Source organism: Dufourea novaeangliae, unplaced genomic scaffold (genome assembly GCF_001272555.1).
Source record: "Dufourea novaeangliae isolate 0120121106 unplaced genomic scaffold, ASM127255v1 scaffold96, whole genome shotgun sequence".
Lineage (NCBI taxonomy): Eukaryota > Metazoa > Arthropoda > Insecta > Hymenoptera > Halictidae > Dufourea > Dufourea novaeangliae.
Window position 1 is genome coordinate 1,327,698 of NW_015373974.1, and position 19,604 is coordinate 1,347,301.

General features: G+C 37.5%; 7 protein-coding genes across 7 annotated transcripts; 3 read left to right on the forward strand and 4 right to left on the reverse strand.

Moving 5' to 3' along the window:
- Positions 1–416: 416 nt before the first annotated feature.
- On the reverse strand, positions 417–1,506 carry LOC107186959 (putative golgin subfamily A member 6-like protein 3). Its single transcript, XM_015574932.1, has 3 exons — positions 1,429–1,506; positions 848–1,333; positions 417–786 (listed from the first exon to the last, which is right to left on the reverse strand). The coding sequence occupies exons 2-3, from the start codon at positions 1,300–1,302 to the stop codon at positions 417–419; spliced, it is 825 nt and encodes a 274-aa protein (XP_015430418.1). The 5' UTR covers positions 1,303–1,333; positions 1,429–1,506.
- A 119-nt stretch (positions 1,507–1,625) lies between these two features.
- LOC107186972 (probable DNA-directed RNA polymerases I and III subunit RPAC2) lies at positions 1,626–2,572 on the forward strand. The gene is made up of 3 exons (XM_015574946.1): positions 1,626–1,904; positions 2,002–2,099; positions 2,180–2,572. The coding sequence occupies exons 1-3, from the start codon at positions 1,887–1,889 to the stop codon at positions 2,382–2,384; spliced, it is 321 nt and encodes a 106-aa protein (XP_015430432.1). The 5' UTR covers positions 1,626–1,886; the 3' UTR covers positions 2,385–2,572.
- A 72-nt stretch (positions 2,573–2,644) lies between these two features.
- On the reverse strand, positions 2,645–3,998 carry LOC107186970 (40S ribosomal protein S2-like). The gene is made up of 3 exons (XM_015574945.1): positions 3,930–3,998; positions 3,266–3,608; positions 2,645–3,176 (listed from the first exon to the last, which is right to left on the reverse strand). Exons 2-3 carry the CDS (start codon positions 3,605–3,607, stop codon positions 2,682–2,684), a joined length of 837 nt encoding a protein of 278 aa, XP_015430431.1. The 5' UTR covers position 3,608; positions 3,930–3,998; the 3' UTR covers positions 2,645–2,681.
- A 749-nt stretch (positions 3,999–4,747) lies between these two features.
- Positions 4,748–6,304, forward strand: LOC107186960 (testis-specific serine/threonine-protein kinase 1-like). The gene is given in 5 exon segments (XM_015574933.1): positions 4,748–4,843; positions 5,003–5,306; positions 5,566–6,051; positions 6,054–6,094; positions 6,167–6,304. Coding segments are annotated over 5 exon segments (1,065 nt in total).
- A 309-nt stretch (positions 6,305–6,613) lies between these two features.
- On the reverse strand, positions 6,614–13,907 carry LOC107186993. The gene is made up of 15 exons (XM_015574981.1): positions 13,631–13,907; positions 13,430–13,555; positions 11,826–11,977; positions 10,788–11,756; positions 10,309–10,720; positions 9,803–10,248; positions 9,592–9,734; positions 9,264–9,511; positions 8,949–9,197; positions 8,505–8,848; positions 8,189–8,441; positions 7,881–8,115; positions 7,425–7,798; positions 7,083–7,358; positions 6,614–6,986 (listed from the first exon to the last, which is right to left on the reverse strand). The coding sequence occupies exons 1-15, from the start codon at positions 13,764–13,766 to the stop codon at positions 6,628–6,630; spliced, it is 4,722 nt and encodes a 1,573-aa protein (XP_015430467.1). The 5' UTR covers positions 13,767–13,907; the 3' UTR covers positions 6,614–6,627.
- A 169-nt stretch (positions 13,908–14,076) lies between these two features.
- LOC107187044 (anaphase-promoting complex subunit 10) lies at positions 14,077–15,176 on the reverse strand. Its single transcript, XM_015575040.1, has 3 exons — positions 14,957–15,176; positions 14,620–14,872; positions 14,077–14,417 (listed from the first exon to the last, which is right to left on the reverse strand). Exons 1-3 carry the CDS (start codon positions 14,979–14,981, stop codon positions 14,126–14,128), a joined length of 570 nt encoding a protein of 189 aa, XP_015430526.1. The 5' UTR covers positions 14,982–15,176; the 3' UTR covers positions 14,077–14,125.
- A 129-nt stretch (positions 15,177–15,305) lies between these two features.
- LOC107187021 (myotubularin-related protein 6) lies at positions 15,306–19,543 on the forward strand. Its single transcript, XM_015575012.1, has 13 exons — positions 15,306–15,345; positions 15,678–15,791; positions 15,885–16,047; positions 16,116–16,273; positions 16,403–16,528; positions 16,598–16,732; positions 16,825–16,957; positions 17,356–17,582; positions 18,076–18,326; positions 18,538–18,678; positions 18,760–18,886; positions 18,956–19,225; positions 19,345–19,543. Exons 1-13 carry the CDS (start codon positions 15,322–15,324, stop codon positions 19,486–19,488), a joined length of 2,013 nt encoding a protein of 670 aa, XP_015430498.1. The 5' UTR covers positions 15,306–15,321; the 3' UTR covers positions 19,489–19,543.
- Positions 19,544–19,604: the final 61 nt, after the last annotated feature.

A 19,604-nucleotide genomic window follows, 5' to 3' on the forward strand; every position in this document is an offset into this window, starting at 1 on the left:
TAAATGCAGCCGCGAGATTTATACAAGAGAAACTATCACAGACGGTTGTGAAACATATTTCTAAGGAGGTTCCCTCGGGAACTGGAATTCGAAGAGGAATGCAGCATGCTATTGCCCCTAATTGTGCCTGAATACGTGTCTTATCGAGTCATTTAATACTACACATTAGTATAGTTTCTTGTAGCTCTTACAGAGTAATATGTAACGTTTTTTGTATTAGCAAAAGAAAATATAATATTTACTATGAGGTGTAAATATTATTCTTCTGTTTAAGGTTTCATCTGTTTCGGCTTCTAATTCGACGTTTCCGTACTTTTTAACAGTAATTAAGTATGATCGGTTTCTTTCCTTTTGAATTGTACCTTTTACTAACCATATAGAAATTATTCCGATATACAATTGTTTGGTTACAATATTTATTTTTTAGGTTCTTCAACTTCTGGTGATGCTTCCTTGTTTTGCGAAGATGTTTCCGTTACTTTCTCCGCTTCAGGTTGCTCCATCAACTTAATCTTCTCTAACAATTTCTGCTGTCTCTCGAGAAGCTTTTGCTTTTTCGCTTGTTTCTTCTTTTTCTTGTCTTCCTTCTCGTATTTCTCTAACATCATTTCAATCTTTTCGTTAGTCACAATACCCTGAGCACTTAATTCACGTCGGATCTCTTTCAAACGGCGCTCCTTCTTCTGTTTAGCTTCTTCCAATTCTGCTTGTCTCTTCGCAATTCTCTGTCTTACCGAGACTATTAAATCGTTCATGTTATACATTTTTTCTTCAATCGCATTCTGCCTATAAATATAATTATAGTTCATATATTACAATTCGAGAATTTGAGTACAATTCAATTTACCTAGCCATGGTAGCTTCTTCCCTCATTTTACGATCTTCCTTGAACTTCTGCCAGCTTTCCTGAATAGTAAGCGGATACGCAACTCTTTCGTATTCCTTAGCATCTTCCACTTCTTCGCGTGTAGGCCAAGACAATCCTGCGGGTGCTCCCACTGCCTCCATACCATACCTACCTAACATTCTTCTTTTGTATTTCACTGTCTGATGAAACCACATGTATGGTTCATCGTGAGGCTTTCGACCGAATAACATGTTTCTATGAGCTGTGGTCAGTCTGGATTTATTTCTCTTGTGTTCTATATCACTTGTTTTCTCCAAAAATACTGGCTCTTCTTCAGTAGTTTCAAGAAGTTCATCCACCGATTTGGATGTGAAGCATCTTCTCCCAATAATACTCTGAATCTTTGTTGTCAACTGTACATTAGCAACTAACGTTCTTAAAGACATTTTGTGCATTTAGTCAATTTTCCTTTGCCTTTTATTTATCCTGCATAGCATAATTATTACTGATCGTAATAACGTAATGGCGAAATGTAAAATAAGAAGATATATTACTGAACATTATATCTTTAATTGTCTTACCTAATTCATTGAATTATCGAACTTTCCTGTTTAAATTGACGAAGTCCACCATAGATGAAATCGAGTATTCAATTCTCAATTCTAAACAAGGTTAGATTTGTTATCGGCTTCAAGGGTTATGTTTAGTCAGTAGTGGAATCGTAACCAGTTGCACACAACTGCTACCGAATATTTATTTATGAATTTCTTTTATTAAAAAGTAAGAGTCTAAGTAAAACAGAGAAAAATGTGTTATTAATTAATATATTCAAAGACACTAATGTTCGTGTAAATTATTGTTGTTCGATCTATATATATTTACACTTTAATTCGTGAGGGGTGTTGATATATGGTACATAAACAGCCACGATCACATGGTATTATTATGAATACTGCTTTACTTTAATAATGAGTAACAAAGTGACATTTTAAATAGATCCCAAGAATCTTTTTACAAAGTAAACAACGGATGAGCAAAAATGGGTAGACTAGCAGAGGTACGATACATTCGAATTTTGCGATTGAATCTCTACGTTGACGTTAATATATAAAAATTGGTAGTTAAGATATACCTAATTAATACTTTATTCACAGGTAGCTGGTGAACAATCATCCGAACAATCCAAGACTTTTGTGTTCATGGGTGAAGGTTACACTTTAGGAAATGCTTTAGTAACAGTAATCACACAGAAGTACGACTACAAAACAATTATTCCCGATCGATCTAAAAATTTCCAGTTATTTTGTAACAATTATATATATTTTCATACAGCCCTGATGTGGAATTCTGTGCTTGCTTCGTCAATCATCCATCAGAGGGAAATATCTACTTAAGGATTCAGGCTAAGAAAGGAAAAGCAGTAGATATTTTAAGAAAAGGATTACAGGACTTTGAAAAGATCTGTGATCATACTATGGATACTTTCAATAATGCTTACGATCAGTTCAAGAATTCTAAAGACATGGATACCACATAACTGATACAACTTATCCTACTTCCTTTTATTTATAGAACTCTTACTAGGGAGTGGATACTTGTACAAACGCATATTTGTATAGAATAAAGGCGCAAGAACGAAACTTCGATACAAATTCGGTTCATTTCCTAAGGATTTTGATAATGTATATTACTTATTACAAAAAGAAAATAATGTAAACCCTAGATTTGTTCGGTATCGCAAGAGAAAATTGAATTTCTTTTAGAAAAAATTAGGTCATCGATGAATAAAGAACAACATTATTAGGTAGTCTCGCATGGAGGTTTATTAGAATGTTTAAACAACCTCAGCAGGTCTTTGTCCTCCCACGACTCTGTGGTTCTTGAACAGAAAATCTGCGAATTCCTGATAAGGCGCCTTTCGCAGTGCTTGGTTGTGCCAGAGGTCAGGTGTCAGGTACGCGTATGTCTTCGCGATCGCTGCATAGGTAGCCTTCGCGAAATTACCAAGAGTGCACGTTGATCCTCTCGCGGACGTGTAACAGTCCTCGATACCGGCCATCTGGAGCAGCTTCTTCGGTACAGGAGCAGACACAATGCCTGTACCTCTTGGTGCAGGGATCAAGCGCACCTGGACCGACCCACACTTGCCAGTAACCTTGCAAGGTACAGTGTGTGGATCACCGATCTTGTTACCCCAGTAACCACGACGTACCGGCACAACCGAAAGTTTGGCCAAGATGATAGCACCACGGATGGCAGTGGCTACTTCTTTCGAGCATTTTACACCCAAACCAATGTGACCTTTGTAGTCACCGATGGCTACGAAGGCCTGGAAATTACAACAATGTTGTTGAACCAATTTGTTTTTACCATTTCACATTACAATCATATAGCAAATTGGATAGGCTATGAGTTCACCTTGAAACGTGTACGTTGTCCAGCCCTAGTCTGCTTTTGTACAGGCATGATCTTCAAAACTTCATCCTTCAATTCAACTCCCAAGAATCTGTCAATGATCTCATACTCCTTGATGGGCAAAGAGAAGAGATAGATGTGCTCCAAAGATTCTATTTTTCCATCTCTAACCAGACGACCCAGTTTGGTCACTGGAATCCATTCTTTACTGTCTTCCTTGCCGCGTCCACGACCCCTTCCTCTGCCTCCACGGCCTCTACCTCTTGGACCACCACGGTCTCCACCACGAGAGCCGAATCCTCCACGGAATCTTCCACCACGCGCGGCTGGAGCAGCGTCCGCCATTCTGTAACATTTCGAATAGTTGTGAAACATTTTCTAAAAAAGGATACGCTTATCTCTAGAATTACTAACGATGAAATATTCCATTGTTAACTTCATTATTATTAGTTCGGAATTCGTCATGGCCAAGCGTCGACGATACTATAACCTGTACACACGTGGATCTGTTAACTATACTATTTATTTTGATCGTTTGATAACAGACCCGTCTTGTAACAGTATTTCTCAGAACCTGAGCGATTTTTGTATTAAAGAAAGCAAGTCAAAGATGTATAAAGCAAAGATTTCTACAATGAAATCGAGAAATCAGTCTCAGCGTACTTACGTTAATTCTTCCTTCTGCGTACGGCTGCGAAAGAAAGACTAAACGATTCTCGGGGAAATACCAAGTCGAAGTCAAATCGAACAGTCGATATATCTCGACGCGGTTCGTCATGTCCGGGATTTGAATTTTAAAATCTTACCGCGTAAATTAACGTGTCTTCTTATACTATGTTCTTCCCGCGTTTCTAGCGCGATTCAGTTATTTATGTACAATATGTATAAATAATTACAACTTATGATTGCTTAGGGAACGATGCGTAAAAACTCTTTTATTATTTTACGGACTCTGCGAACGCGAAGCAGGCCATGAGTTCTCCTGTCATGATCTCTAATTTTGAGCGAGACATGAATTGGGCAAAATGGTTAAGTAAAAAAACAGGTATCTCCGTTGTTAGAATGAAATTTTGGCGCAATGCATACACAAAAAAAAAACCCAGGGCACATCAACAAAAACGTGACATTTAAACAAAGCATTTAAGGATGACACTGTGAAGCACATTTACATCAAAAGAACGAAATTTCCGTTAATTGACTAAAAATACATTATAGTAGAACAGATTTAGCAGCCACAAGTGAGGAACCCAGAATTCTGTTAAACATGGATAATGAGAAATTCGAATCTGTTCAATTTTTTCAATTAATTATTATTGAATGACTCAAGAAGGAAAGTTATATTGTTTTCCGTTTCACTTTTCCGATGCCAGGATCAACAAGGGTAACAGTTTCTCATTGGGAAACGTAGTTTAGAGAGCATCAGTTTCAATTAATTTCTGGTTGTTACAGAGGCGGTAGGATGCCACAAGAGGATCGACAGATCTCATGTCGGATTTGAATCAAACAGCGTCTGAGAAGGCCATTTTATACTCGCGCGGTTATAAGTTCATAAAAAAGCTAGGGGAAGGTGCCTATGCAAAAGTAAATCTAAAAAATAAGAATTATATGAAAGATAGAATCGATTGGTTTAGGTTCAAAAAGTCTCATACTATACCATCAGACAAAATCTCAATGGACCATAAAGTATCTCTGTGTCCCTAGTTTCTAGCTCTTTTTTCAAAAACAGCCTGCATATTGTAGGTATATCTGACAGAATACAGGTCAGAAACGGAGTCAGACAAGAACAACAAGCTGGCCTGCAAAGTAATAGATACTTTGAAAGCACCGAAGGACTTTGTTCGCAAGTTCCTGCCTCGTGAACTTGACATTCTGGCGAAAGTGAATCATCCCCATGTGGTCCATGTGCACAGTATATTCCAAAGGCGAGCTAAGTACTACATGTTCATGAGATACGCTGAGAATGGTGATCTTCTTGAGTTCATCCTGAAGAACGGTGCAGTTCAGGAGGGCCAGGCTCGTGTATGGCTTCGACAACTTGCACTTGGTAATACTAACATGGAATTTATAAGCAAGACAGACCTTCCAAGTATACTTAAGCGGTGTCTCGAGGTCAGAATGTCCCTTGGGCACCATTCTTCATTGCGAATCATGTTAGGTGGAAAAAGTACATTCCTCGAAGTCTTCAAAAGATTCTTCATCTTCTAAATTGATAGAATTATACAAAATTGATCCCTAGGTCTTTCCTTGTTAACTTCGAACAGCAATGAACAATTACTTTAACATCATATAGAGTTCTTTTCCAGCTTTGCAGTATCTGCACGAGCTGGAGATAGCCCATCGTGACGTGAAGTGCGAGAACGTGCTACTGACGTCGAATTATAATCTCAAACTGGCCGACTTTGGTTTCGCCCGTTATGTGATCGACGAACGGGGAAAACAGGTCCTCAGCGACACATACTGCGGTTCTTTATCTTACACCGCACCGGAAATTCTCCGGGGTACACCATACAGCCCGAAAACGGCCGACATTTGGTCCCTGGGCGTCGTCTTGTACATCCTGCTAAACAAAGCGATGCCATTCGACGACACCGATATCAAACGTTTGTACGTACAACAGAAAAATCGCAAGTGGAAGTTCCGTAGCAAGGTGGTGACGAACTTGAGCGAGCAGGTGAAGCACCTGATTACCTCTATCTTGGAGCCTGACCCGGGGAAACGTTTGAAATTGGATCAGATCATAAACAGCGAGTGGGTCGCGATGGATCCGCGACTTCTTGTCCTCACACCTGCTGAAAAAAGAAAATGGAGGACAGGTTCTCCAAAAAGGACCCAGTGAGAACCGTGAGCTATGTAATCGTAGCAAAGGACAGAATAGCTTACAGAATTTCACTGTTCCCTTTGCAGAAACTGTTCAAAGTCGAGGAGAAGAGTAAGCTGGAAATGCATCCGGTCAGAGGGAAACCAGAGGAGGTCACTGTGATTAAGAAGGCTGCGAACGTTTGTATATCTAATCTGTCGACATTAATATGTCCATTGCACTGACTTCCCTTCCTTTGATTTTCAGGTGACGCTGTCTTCCATCGCACACAGACCAATCATGAAAAATGTCTGAGAGATAACATCGCTGTAAGTGTAAAATACGTAGATATTAGCTTTGGAAACTCTATTGTCGCAAGAATCATGCTCGTAACGACTTTTATAGTTGTATATTTTTTTGAACATTTAAATTTATTATACTTCCCATTGTTGTATCCAGCAACGATATTATATACATTATCTAAGGCAACGACATTTAACATTATAGTAACAAGGATAATACGTAACTTAGTAATGATTAAAATTCATCGTGTACAGCGATATGATGCTCAGTTTCCTATGTATCGCGCTTTCATTAGGGTCGTGTCATTTTTCGACCTGCATCTTACATAATAATCGAACCCGGTGATAAAGGTTTCCACTTGTCCTTCGAGTGGTAGTTCAATTATATTTTCGGGACTGGCAAGTCCCTCGAGGTTCCAAACACCGTCCGATAATAATAACAAAAGCTGTCCGTTCGGCGACCGGCTCATTATAAAAACATCTGTGGCAGGTAACAGATATTCTTGTAGATCCTTCCAGGGGTGATAATGCAGCACCAGTGTCTGCGAGCTCAGTCGTAAGGCGATCCATATCGAGGATGACATCGGCTCCACGAGCGCCTCAATTATTTTGGGAATATGAAAACCTGTAAGTTTTAATCGAATAATAATAATTATAATTATTTTCAATAATATCTTTAGCGTTCTTATCGATACGGAATTCATAGGTGTATAAAACAAACCTTGCAAATCCTGAATTCTTTTTTCTGCTGTATTATACAAAAATATAGCAACATAGTCCAGATTTATCCTGACTATAAACTCTTCCTCGTCTAATACAATCGTCTTTATGAACACAAAGTCGCTGGAGTTCGATTTAAGGATATCATTGATCACATTCTCGTGGGAACACAATATGGATGTACATTGTTCCCTCTGAAGTGATGCATTCTTATTCGAAATATTAACAGCTTCCATTCCTTCGACAATTTTCAGCTTATTCATGTAAACGGCTCGATCTGTAACGGTAATCGAATATTTAAAAAAAAAAACAAGAAACCGTGGCAGGAGAAATATTTACTAACTTTTTAATGCCGTGTTGATTGTCTCGCTTGCTCTAGAATAATTACTCGTTTTCTCGGCAAGGGGAGCTATGTTAGAATAAATCTTGTAAAAATTCTTCAACTCTGTACTTCCGTAGGAACCATTAATCGTAAGATTTTCAACGATTGTTAAGGACTTTTGTAACTCGATTCCTGTTTTGATCCTTTGTACAGGCTTCTGCTTCTTCAATTGATGATTTATTAGATTGGTTAGATTTACGTCGTTCACCAGACCGTCAACAACAAGTGTCGATGCATTGACGGATCCTTGAAACGTTTTTTGACCACGGATTATCTGATCTTTCGATTTGGACAGTGCCTCTGTTAAATTTTGTCCCATCACATTGCCAGATACGCTGTAACATAAACACCAGCTTCTGTTTAAACAAATATCATAATCAAATAGTAATAATTAACAGGTTGGTATCAATTAATTACTTTATACTGTTAATAGTGACAGTATTAAAGCTCTTGCGGCCCTTAATAGTTATCAATTTCTCTTCCTGTCTAAAACTGTTGCTGACATATTCATCGAAGTTTAAACCATTCAGATTTTCTGCTGTCAAATCTATCACTGTTGTTTTTCCAGCAACTACAATTTCTTTAGAATCGAGTCTCATAACATCCGTTTTCAGATTCTTATTATTAATATTACTCTTTGCACGGAATTCACCTAAATCAATGAAAAAAAACGAATTAGTCATTATTATGAGCAACGACAGAATTGAAAAGAAGAGGGTTAATACCTAAAATCTTTAATCTATTGAACGTCCATTTTGCCTTGACTTCTTGCTTTTTGTCTCTAACTAAAGCATTCTTGAACATGTCATTGAAGTCTGAAGCAAAAGACTTTACGGTAGACGAATTTGAACCAATGATACCAGGTGTTTCTACATTGTTCAAAGTGCTGAGAACTGGTATTTCCTGCGATCTGGTTTTACTTAAAACACGTTTCGAAATGTTCCTCCATGTTTCAAGATTTAATATATCGGAGACAGTCTGAAAGGGATTATTTATTTTATATTATCCAGCGAACGTTGCGGTAAAATAATAAGCACTCACATTCAGAGTAACATTTCCTGTCATCGATGCATTTACAATATGCAAATTTCTCCCCTGGACAACAGTTGAATTTCCAACTAACCAAATCTTCCCAAGCAATTCTTCTAATTCAACGTTATTCATTCTCTGTATGTTTGGTTCGCTTAGAAACGTTGCAGAGTCTTTGACAATAATATTAAACGGATCCTCGCTTTCTGGGAATGCGAAAGAATACGGCAGATTTATCGTGTCTGCTTTTAGATTGCCAGAAATCTGTTTTTTCTGTAAGTTAGAATTTTCTTCTAATTGTGAGAAATTGAATGGTAGGTGGGTAGCGTAGATATGATTTGCTGTGAATCCATTGCCTAAAAAAAAATTGGAACATTTTAACAAATTTGAATATACTAATAGACCAGTCAAGAAAACAAATAACTTCGATAATAATAATTAAAATATTTGACTTACCGAACGTTATATTCCCTAAGGATATCATATCTTCAAGTTTGATGACATTGGACAAGAAGTCAGTAAGATCAATACCGTTAACACTACTTACAAGAGTATTTTGTTTTGATATCATGTTCCTTATTACTTTGGGTAGCTCCAGGCGAAACTGAATAGGCGATCGAAGAATATCCACTGTTAAATTTGTCACTTCGATCGGACCTCTGAGTGTATTAGGTTGAATCCATGAATCCATCAGTGTTTTTAACTCTGCACAAGTTGTAAAAATATCAATCATAATGTCATCATAAAATTTAAAGAATAACTCAATCTTACCCGTTAAGTTCATATTATTCATACGAGTTACTGTTGCGTTCTTTACAGTGACATTATAATAAAGTGTTTCGGTGGACTTATCCAGGGGTTTGAACAGAAACGTTAAATTTTGACTGTAATATCTTTCACCTAGGTTCCCAAAAACATACGAACTGTTCAGGTCTTTGACAGTAATATTGTTAATCGTTAGCACTGTAGTTTTGATTTCAGGTGCCATTACGGTAGCCGTACACACTGGTGTTTCGATCCTTGAAAAAGCAGAAGGATTTCTTAAGTATCGAATCACACTAAGGAATCCTTAACACAGAAAAATGTTAAGATAACCTACACAGGTAATTTTAGGTTCTCGTAGGAAGTCTTTGTTATCTCCACATTGCGAAGAAATTGTTTCTTTCCTGATATAACGACTGTGTTCTGAGAATTAGCAGTGACCCAATTTTGGGAACCGTGTAATGTGATGTTGCTCCATTTCTGAGTAAGAACGCATCCTTATTACTTATTTCCTAATAACGAAAATATAGTAATGACAACTTTCTCACCATTTTTTCGCTTGAAAGTACCAGAGATACCGGTACATTTTCACTCAAAGATATGGCGTTCGTCAAAATTTCTGTAACTGATCCTGTCTTGTTAGTAACTAAGTCTTGCGCTCTTAAATTCTCGACTTTAGCATTTTCCAGAATTGAACCACCACCCAGTGTCATGGTTTCGGAAATCATCATCACAGGTAATAAACTTTTCACCGATTTTCCTGTTATTCGTCCTCCCAGAGAAACGTCGCCCTTTATTCTCATTTTGGATGCTTTTATAGAACCAGTCATTGTCACAGGCGGACCATTGGATGGCAATAAAAATCCACCTTCGGTTAAATTCAATTCTTTCGCTTTAATCTCGCCTGTCTCCAATTCTTGTTTGGTTAAGTTTGAAGCAATATCCAGGGGCAGTAGAGCTTCTGTCACGTTCACACCGAAGAAAGTGTGTTTTCCTACAATGTAATAATTTTTTGCAGTCAATATACACATAAAATGAGTGTTTTAGATCTTACCTGTAACTTCTTGATTGCCAACTACTTTAAGGGTATTTTCCTGCAGATGATTCAGTGATATCCCATTGATCGATTTATCAACAATAATCGTTTCTATCGGAAGACTAAAGACAGGGCATTTCCAATTATTCATTTCCTTGACACTTACGGCTCTGAAACTCTGCACCTGAGTGTCGGGTCTTGTATTCCTCAACTTGGACGAAGTATCAGAATTTCCTTCGATGTTCAAACGACTGACTTTACATTTTGTTCTGCATTTAACTCGAATCTTCGTCGCGTTTAAAGAGGTCAGTGTCAGGTTACCCGAGCGTAGTTTACTATTCATGGTAATTTTCTGCTCTTCCAGCCTCGTGATCAGCTTTTTGTACAGCTTCGTTGCATCCCTCATTGCTTGAGAATTGTGTTCATTTATCTGCAAAGATATTAAATATAAATGAATATAAACAATTAGAGTAGTTTAACAAAACATACGGTCTTACATTATGAACGAAAAGCTGATCAATATGGCCCCTTAAAATTCTAACAGGTTCTTTCAAATCTGAAATGTTTTCCAATGTTCTCCTAGCTGCTTTCATAGCGTTAATATTCCATGTTCTGATTTCTTCCTGCAGATCTTTGTAAGATTTCTGTTTGTTCCATACTGGCTCCATCAAAGTCCATGTATCATTCTTGTATTTTACCAGCAACAATTCTTTTCCATGCAATGGAACTTGTCGAATCTGCTCGACGCCAAACAGTTTTACATTTAACTGTACAAATCTCCAGCCGTCATACTGATAGCTTAATACAGTGTCTTCGTGTAAGGATAAAAGCAGAACTGCTTTGTTTGAAACTATTGGCATTGTGGTCCTTCCAAGAGCAATGTGTTGGAAGGGTACAAATCGATCGTAGATCTCTTTGTATACGACTACAGAAGACTCTGTGGAGATGCTTAAAAAGTGATCCGTGTAATGACCTTCTGTTACCAGAAAATACGAGACGTCTTGACTCGATGGTAGTCTCTGTGTGATTTCAAATTTATTGGACTTGAATGAATACTTGAAGATCAAGGTGACGGGTCCAGTGGCAGCGAGATATATAAATCCCTTACTGTAGAAAGGGATCAGTTTCTTGGTGCCACGATGTATAACCTGTATCTCGTCAAAGTATTCATCCAGCCAAGTGTAAATTGAAATTTTCGAGGATGTTGCTACGCCTAAATACAACTGATTCACTCCATGACAGACTGTCAAGTCGGTCATGTTGTTGGACTCAAAGTAGTGAATTGGGTCCAGGATGTACTTTTCGTTGGTTTTAGAGAAGAGCAAAATTTGCACTGAGTCATTCTGATTTTGAGCTATCAAAAGGACACTGTACGTCCAGCTGCGAATAACTTTATTTTGTCTAGTTGTAATTATTTGTCGGCCAGTAGTCATAGGATAAGCAACGATAAAGTGGAATTTGTAATTCTGAAATGAATTTTTGGTTAATTAATTGATTCTGTACACGTGAAACAGAGGTAACGAATGGGAACATACATCTATTTCATATACTGATATTGTAGAACTATTCAAAACTACCGCAAATGAAATTAATTGTGGATCACTTTGAAGAGAAAAAAATTTAATATCCCGGACATTGTTGAAATTCAGTTGATTGTAATCTTGAAATCCATTTAGTGTATTGATACCTGGAGAATATCCAAAAGTGATTAAAGATTTAAATTTTAAATTTAAAATTGAATAATCGATTCATCGTTCGATACACTGTCCTGTCAAAACGCACGTGGACGTCACGATACTGCGCGCGATCAGTTGACATACATTGATAACCTCAACGTTATCCGTACCTTTTGTCGATAATATAAATAATTCGACTCTATATGTATGAGAAACACGAATATGTCCACGTACAACGAAATCCTCGAAAATTTGACTGCACAAATTTGCGAATTGGAAGCTCTACAGTCTGTTTATCCGAAAGAATTACGCATCGGGGACCACGGAGTACTGGCTGACATTAACGAATTTATTAAAAACCCTTCGGAGGAACTTCCTCAAAAGTTAGAGTACTCGATTGAACTTTCATTGAATAATGTAAGTTTTAACAGTATTAGAACTAGACTGCAATTGTTTCGATAAATATAGATTTTTATAGATTAACTTGTACAGGATGATTTCCCAAAAAGTTACTCCTAATCTCCTCTACAGGGAACAATCGAACTGTTAGTAGGTCTGTCAGCCAGTTATCCCACTGAGAAACCAGAGGTATACGCAACAAGTTCTTCGCTGAATAGAACTCAACAGCTTCTTATGAACCAAGCACTGAGCGGTGTAGTCGAAGGTCAACAAGCTGGAGAACCTTGTATTTACACATTGTTGTCCTGGTTACAAGACAATGGGGACGATTATATTGAGGTTTCCATTGCGAATCAGGAAAAACAATTAACTAATAGAAGCAAGAACGAGGATCGGAGATCTACAATATTTACTAGATATTGGATACACAGTCATCACATATACAGTAAAACTAAACGAAGAGAACTACTTAATTTAGCGAAAGAAAATTCTCTTACAGGCTTCACCTTGACTGGAAAGCCAGGCATTATTTGTATAGAAGGTGCCTACGAAGATTGTGAATTTTATTGGCAGAAAGTATGTACTTTCTATTAGTGATTTTGTACTACTTTTTATACTTTTTTCCAAATGATATTAGGAACTATAAAGTGATTGTTTATATTATCACGATCAAATCCGATATTTCGACAGTCGACTGTCGCAACAGACGGGTGGGAGATGGTTAAACAGTATTCTGTTCTTTAAATTTCAGGTGAAGTCTATGAATTGGCACAAAATAATAATACGATTATTGGAGAAAGAGGACTGTCAAGACATCGATAGCATGCGTAAATTCAGTAATTTTCAGGAGATAGCTTTTCCCTCGTCCGAACGTCACAATGATCTAGGGCAACTTTTGAAATACTTAACGGACCTTAATCTACAGTATGCGTTTAAAGAATTATTTGGACTCGAAGGAAAATTCGGCGAAATTGCAAATTCATAAGTAGGAATAAAATTATTGTAAGATACAACTGTAGAAGAAATTATATTTATTTTTAATACTGCCTTCAATAAGTACGTACCTCCGTTGAATTCTTCCGATAATTCTCTTTTACGACGATCGAGGCTTATTTCCGATATATTTTTTATATGTGCCACAATTTTCTCATCGATTTCCGCCAATCTATCTTCAGTAAAATTTTTCGACGCTAAAAATAATATATTCCAGGGTATAGTATTTAAATAAATATACGTAATTATATATTTTATAAGAAGCTACGTACCATAGTCTGATTTTAATTTTCCAAAAAACTCAGTTGTCTGGTCAAGAGCAGTGATCAAGGCATAGTTCGTTTGCGGATGCACCTGACATTTTGTTATGTTAATTAATCCGAAAATTAGTAGAATATTTAGTATCATATTCGCACTAGGACACTCTGACTATCACTCTAAACACCAGAATGTATCATGGATCAAACAGAAGTCGTTGTACAATGTGTTTATATTTTTTTTTCTTACAGTCCACAGTAGAGATTCCCTGAATTCATATACACTACAATATACACGACTTACTACTTAAACTGGGATATATCAGCCATTCTGATGGTAGAGTTACCAAGCTACAATTGTCACGAATCGTGACTTAATTTTATTTGTTTCCAAGTCACCATTGGGTACGACGACATATTCGGCTCACAGCGAAAATATTTCATTAACAACATACTTTGCTTAGAAATAATTTTTATTTAATACCAATAAAACGTTTGTTGCTTTAAGTCTTATCTAACTGTTGCGTAACGCAAGAACTCATTAGTGAGGAACTGGCCTGGGATGTAAGGAGCTGGTGGTCCGAGAACATCCTGCGTTGGACTGTGAACCTTGATCTGTCTCATGTGCGTGTCCCGTCCATTTTGATGATTGCTTATCACAGCTATTTGTATCATAAACGTCCTGATAGGTCTTTCATTTATGTCCTTTATTGGAATTACAACCCAGCCGCTAGGTTCGTTTAAGTCCATGACTTCTACCTCTTGGAGATCATTGAAGTTTGTGCCGGCTCTGATACTTATCCTGAAAAGAGATTTATTAGATTGAACTTATAATTAACAAAGTCTCGACACACTTTAATAACAAAGTTTGACATTCAGTGTTTTAAATTCAAAATCAAGCGAGGAAAAGTCAATGTTTGTACATAGTCTATACTTTAATTCAAAAGAGTTTGAACCAAATTCGAGACATTCAGTTGGGGTAGTCTCCCTTGTCAATGCTTCACCTGCTAGGTGTGTAACTCTCGTCCAGTTTATAATCCGTATAAATACATATATCTCTTATTGTAGTCTTTCTTTTGAACTGAATGTTCACTAAGTGTGGAAGTTGACCGTCGGATTGCCAATAAGTTTCAGTGACATCGTCGCGTAGTTGATCCACACCGAAACCAGGTTTACAACTGGACAAACTCCAGATTGCATAATTCCCAACTTCTCTGACACGACCAGCTAATTCCTCCTGCACAGGATCGATCTCTCCTGAATACACGGAACAAAGAAGTTGAATAAGCCCTTGCAATAGAGGTTCCTTGCAGAAAATTATATTCAGAACTTAAGATTTACCTGCATTACCAGTCTTATTGGTCATAATGAGGCTCTGGATAATTCAAAGCAGTGGCATGAGACGTTTGTAAGTTCTTGTTACTCACTGTACCAATGATGCAGAATTCAATAAAACTTGAGTAATGCTTATCGCATAATAAACGAGAAATCTGACCAGAGAATTGTTTATTTATAAGCTCACACCGACAGATCTGTCAAAATTGTATGGTATGGTAGCCCCCATACTGCCACCTATAATGCATAGGACACGTTTCGGTGAACGTAGGTTGAGTACCACTGCCAAAGAAGATAGATCAGTGGTGCCCAATTTATCGAACAGACAGATGGTCCACCAGGTGTAAACAATTGCAAACGGGAAGAACAAAATGGCTCAAATAAAGATTCCGAAGGTATTCAAACGCAACGTTCCTCGATTAAGCGCAAAGTTATCTCGAATGAACTTTAAGGACGTGGTTCTTGACATCTGTTAATATGTTGTTCCGCCGTTCTTGTTACGCACCATTTTCTCTGTTATCTATAAAAGAACGAAAAAAAGACCGAAGGGTTCCCGTACAGTATGTACTTTAACGTCGAAATGATTTATTTGTATATATTTATTTAACTTTAACGTCGAAGTCGTTTATTTATTCAGCCAGAGAATGTGCAGATCGGAAATTGAGACGAACGCAGGGATCGTTATTTCTTTTGGATGTGTTAACACCTGTCTTAGTTGTTTTTCCAGGTGGAAAATGTGAGGATTTTGGATAAGTACAGTAACAACTACTCTGTCGGGACTCTTTACTTAACTGTAACTCATTTAGTATTTATGGAACGAAGCGGAAAGAAAACGATTTGGGTACAGTGTAAAATCTGTTGACACTGCGTATAGTAACTTCTTATTTGGTTTCATCTGTGATAGCGTAAATATTAACAACACTGTATGTTTCAGGTCTTGTATACTCATATTTCGAATATAGAGAAGCAACCTTTAACTACTACTGGCTCACCGTTGTGTATTAAATGTAAACACTTTTTTATTGTAACATTTATCATTCCGAAGGAACGAGACTGTCATGACATATATCAAACATTATCCAAGTTATCTTGCCCAGGTACGTTCGACGGTGAAACTTGTTAGGAAGATTGTGTTGTAATTACAGCTTATGTATTTTATTTTTAGTAAGTCTAGAAGATCTTTATTGTTTTAAATACCAAGCAAGTAGGGACACCTTACCACAGCACGCAGGATGGAATTTTTTTAATGTACAAAGCGAGTTTCAGAGACAGGGTGTCCCAAACGAAGAATGGTCTCTATCTTATCTGAATACAAAGTACGAGGTACATAATAAAAATTCTGTGAATGTTTATGGAAATACATATTTTGATTACAGGAATTTATAAATTACAACATTTATAATTCACAAAACATGCTGTAAATATTTAGGACTATATTAACTATGTTTTTAGCTATGCGACACTTACCCCAAGTATTTGTATGTACCCAGTACATGCACGAACAGTACCTTGATGGGTAGTGCAAAGTTTAGAAGTAGAGGAAGGTTACCGGTATTAACATATTTACATTCTAACAAGGTTCGATTAACATGCAAAGAAAACAATTTTTTTGTAATGTGAACTTCATGCATTGTATCATTATTATAGGCTGCAATTTGCCGATGTAGTCAGCCTCTATCAGGATTCAGTGCCCGGTGTCCGGAAGACGAGCAAATGATGTACAATATCCTATGTATGAATCCCAATTCCAAGTATATGTATGTTGTAGATACAAGACCGCGCGTAAGTCTTAGAAACACCAGTTAAGGTATCTTTGTAATCGCATAATTAACAAACATATTAAAAATTCAATACATATCGCTTTGTTGGTTCAGGTGAACGCCTTCGTCAATAGAGCTGCGGGGAAAGGATATGAAAACGAGAACTTTTACGATAACATAAAGTTTCATTTCTTTGGTATCGAGAACATACACGTGATGAGAACCAGCCTGAGCAAACTGATAGACCGTGAGTTTTCTTCTGAATTTCGTCAGGCATGAGCAAAAGTAATGGTCATCGCAGTTAACCTTTGTGTAAGCAACCAGAATATTCACAGTTATTGAGCAATCAAAATACCCCCATTCTGACAAATTGGATAAACATAGATAATTTTACTTTCATACTTTTCCGAAACTCTTAATTTTCCTTTTCTATAACATTTCCATTGCTGTTTTAGAAAAGGACGTAAAAGATTGCGAAAGGAAATTTAGACATGGGTACCTGGGTACCTGGTTGCCTACACAGGGCTTAAGTTAATAAAAAGTTATAAGAAATTGAGGAATCGGACCCATTAGTTTGCGCATACATTATTGAATTGTACCAATGAAACTATTGTACCATTTTAAATGTACATAATTAATACCTAGTACAGAGAACGTCTTCGATGAGCGCGTTCTTAAGCGGATTAGAGAACAGCGGATGGCTGAAACATATAAGATCCATATTAGAAACCGCATGGTTCATTGCTAGAGCAGTTTTCAGCGGTGTTAGCGTGGTAGTGCATTGTAGCGATGGCTGGGATCGCACCGCTCAGGTGTGTTCGTTGAGTGCGCTCTTATTGGATCCATTCTACAGAACGATTCAAGGTTTTCAAGTAAGAAGTTCAAGTTTTAGCCACAGATGAGGTATAGGAGTGAACATTTCATCCAATGTTTTTTTGGAGTTATGGTTACCCCATTTCCATTTTAGTGCCACTAACCCTCGTAAATTTACTGTTCTCAAAACGTAGAGGTCGTTGAAATCACAGGCTTTTTAACCCTTGTGTAGGCAACTAAAATGTTCACGGTTATTGAGCAATGGGAATACTTGTATTCTGCCAGATTAGATAAACATAGGTAATTTTACTTTCATACTTTTTCGAAACTGTTAGCTTTCCTTTCCTATAACATACCAATTGCTGTTTTAGAAAAGAACGTAAAAGATTGCGAAAGGAAATTTAAAAGTGGGTACCTGAGTACCCGGTTGCCTATACAAGGGTTCAGGTGTCTTCAGTAACTCCCATAAGATGAAAGATCTATTCTTACACTTCGTCGGTGCTTTAGCTAATCACGTTCAGGTTTCTGGAATTTAACCTTGGCTTCTTTCAGGCATTAATCGAAAAAGATTGGTTGTCATTCGGACACAAGTTCAGTGACCGTTGTGGTCACGTTAGCAGTGATAGCAAAGAATTAGCACCGATTTTTACGCAGTTCATCGATGCGTCGTATCAACTGCTGCAACAGTATCCGCATAAGTTTCAGTTCAACGAACTGTTCTTGTTGACTCTGCACGATGACGTGCACAGTTGCGAGCATGGTACTTTCATAGGAAACTCGGAAAAGGAAAGACAGATGCTCAGGTATATTACACGATTTATACAGGATCTCCCAAAATAGCTTCGACTCCCGGAAATGAGGGATTCCTGAGATGATTTGAAATAACTTTTTCCTCAACAATTATTTATATATTTATTTCAAATCATCCCAGGAACCCTCCGGGAGTCAAAGCTATTTTGGGACACCCTGTATTGTCGTGTGTAACAAATGATATATACCTTCGATTGTTTCCAGGGTATCGGAGAGAACGTATTCCTCGTGGGGACACATGGCGAACAATATGCACGAATACATAAATCCGCTTTACAAACGCAGTCGTCAGAACGACGAAACCGATACTGTTCTTCAGCCGAAATTGGCTCCGCAGAGCATCATGTAACGTACAGAGCCATTATTTATACGTATTTGTAAGAACAAGAACGAATCGGGAGAAATTAAATACGAATAACGTTACAGTTTATGGCGAGGAATGTATTTTCGATTTGAGAATGGCATTCATCCCAGAGAAACGTGGGAAGATCATCTATTAATGATGCACGATCACACCAGTTGCTTGGAAGATCATGTAAAGCTTCTTGTGAAGGTATAGTTATTACATAATCTTTATAATTTCCATCTAATATATTAATGGATAATGTAACAAACTCCGTAGAGAGTCGGTGCCTTGAGTTCAACGCTGAACTCGAACAATGTTCAGAAAAAGGGCCTACAAGGGAAACAGAAATTTGATAATAAATACGCGAAAGATCCTCTGTCCGAGACGATCATAGAAAATACAGTGAACCACGAGGAGAAGAATAAGAATAATATGCAAATTAGTCAGCTGGAGAATGAATTGAAGTCAGTCGCCTTGGATTGGAAACCAGCGAGAAATGTGGAAGAATGTTCATGTTCCACTACGTTTGACGCGTTTAATCGAAAGGTATGTACAGTAATCAGCTGTACAACCTGGCATTTTCGATTTATTTTTCTACAAAGAACTCCTCGATGGTATCACTCATAATAAGTTAGCAGAGGAGTTAATACAAATGAACTTTTCAGCATCACTGTTGGTCATGCGGCGAAGTGCAGTGCACAAGGTGCATGGGTGCACACACGGTTCTTCCTGGTCACTTTTCGCAACGTGCTGTACCTACTTGTGAGTCATGTACTCAGAATTCCAGTATTCCGTCGACTAGTCCCTAAGTAAATCTCTCTGAATATTTAAATTCGTGATTTCTACCTAGGATGTATATTAAAATTAGGCAACGTATCATTAAGATTAATCGAAAAGATAGAAATGTTAACTTTTAAACGAATAT

Bases quoted from the DNA above. Each gene is read 5' to 3' on its own strand.
- LOC107186959 (XM_015574932.1), bottom strand. From the start codon at position 1,302: ATGCACAAAATGTCTTTAAGAACGTTAGTTGCTAATGTACAGTTGACA. The intron at 787-847 runs GTAAATTGAATT...TTATATTTATAG, and splicing joins GAAGAAGCTACCATGGCTAG to GCAGAATGCGATTGAAGAAA.
- LOC107186972 (XM_015574946.1), top strand. The intron at 2,100-2,179 runs GTACGACTACAA...ATTTTCATACAG, and splicing joins GTAACAGTAATCACACAGAA to CCCTGATGTGGAATTCTGTG.
- LOC107186970 (XM_015574945.1), bottom strand. From the start codon at position 3,607: ATGGCGGACGCTGCTCCAGCCGCGCGTGGTGGAAGATTCCGTGGAGGA. The intron at 3,177-3,265 runs GTGAACTCATAG...TGTAATTTCCAG, and splicing joins GACAACGTACACGTTTCAAG to GCCTTCGTAGCCATCGGTGA.
- LOC107186993 (XM_015574981.1), bottom strand. From the start codon at position 13,766: ATGATACTAAATATTCTACTAATTTTCGGATTAATTAACATAACAAAA. The intron at 9,735-9,802 runs GTGAGAAAGTTG...GTTCTTACTCAG, and splicing joins TACTTTCAAGCGAAAAAATG to AAATGGAGCAACATCACATT. The intron at 7,799-7,880 runs GTAATTAATTGA...TTTATGTTACAG, and splicing joins GTCACTATTAACAGTATAAA to CGTATCTGGCAATGTGATGG.
- LOC107187044 (XM_015575040.1), bottom strand. From the start codon at position 14,981: ATGACCAATAAGACTGGTAATGCAG. The intron at 14,873-14,956 runs GTAAATCTTAAG...CCGTGTATTCAG, and splicing joins CAATAAGACTGGTAATGCAG to GAGAGATCGATCCTGTGCAG. The intron at 14,418-14,619 runs GTGAAGCATTGA...ATCTCTTTTCAG, and splicing joins GAGAGTTACACACCTAGCAG to GATAAGTATCAGAGCCGGCA.
- LOC107187021 (XM_015575012.1), top strand. From the start codon at position 15,322: ATGGCTCAAATAAAGATTCCGAAG. The intron at 16,274-16,402 runs GTACATAATAAA...CTATGTTTTTAG, and splicing joins ATCTGAATACAAAGTACGAG to CTATGCGACACTTACCCCAA. The intron at 16,733-16,824 runs GTAAGTCTTAGA...TTGTTGGTTCAG, and splicing joins TTGTAGATACAAGACCGCGC to GTGAACGCCTTCGTCAATAG.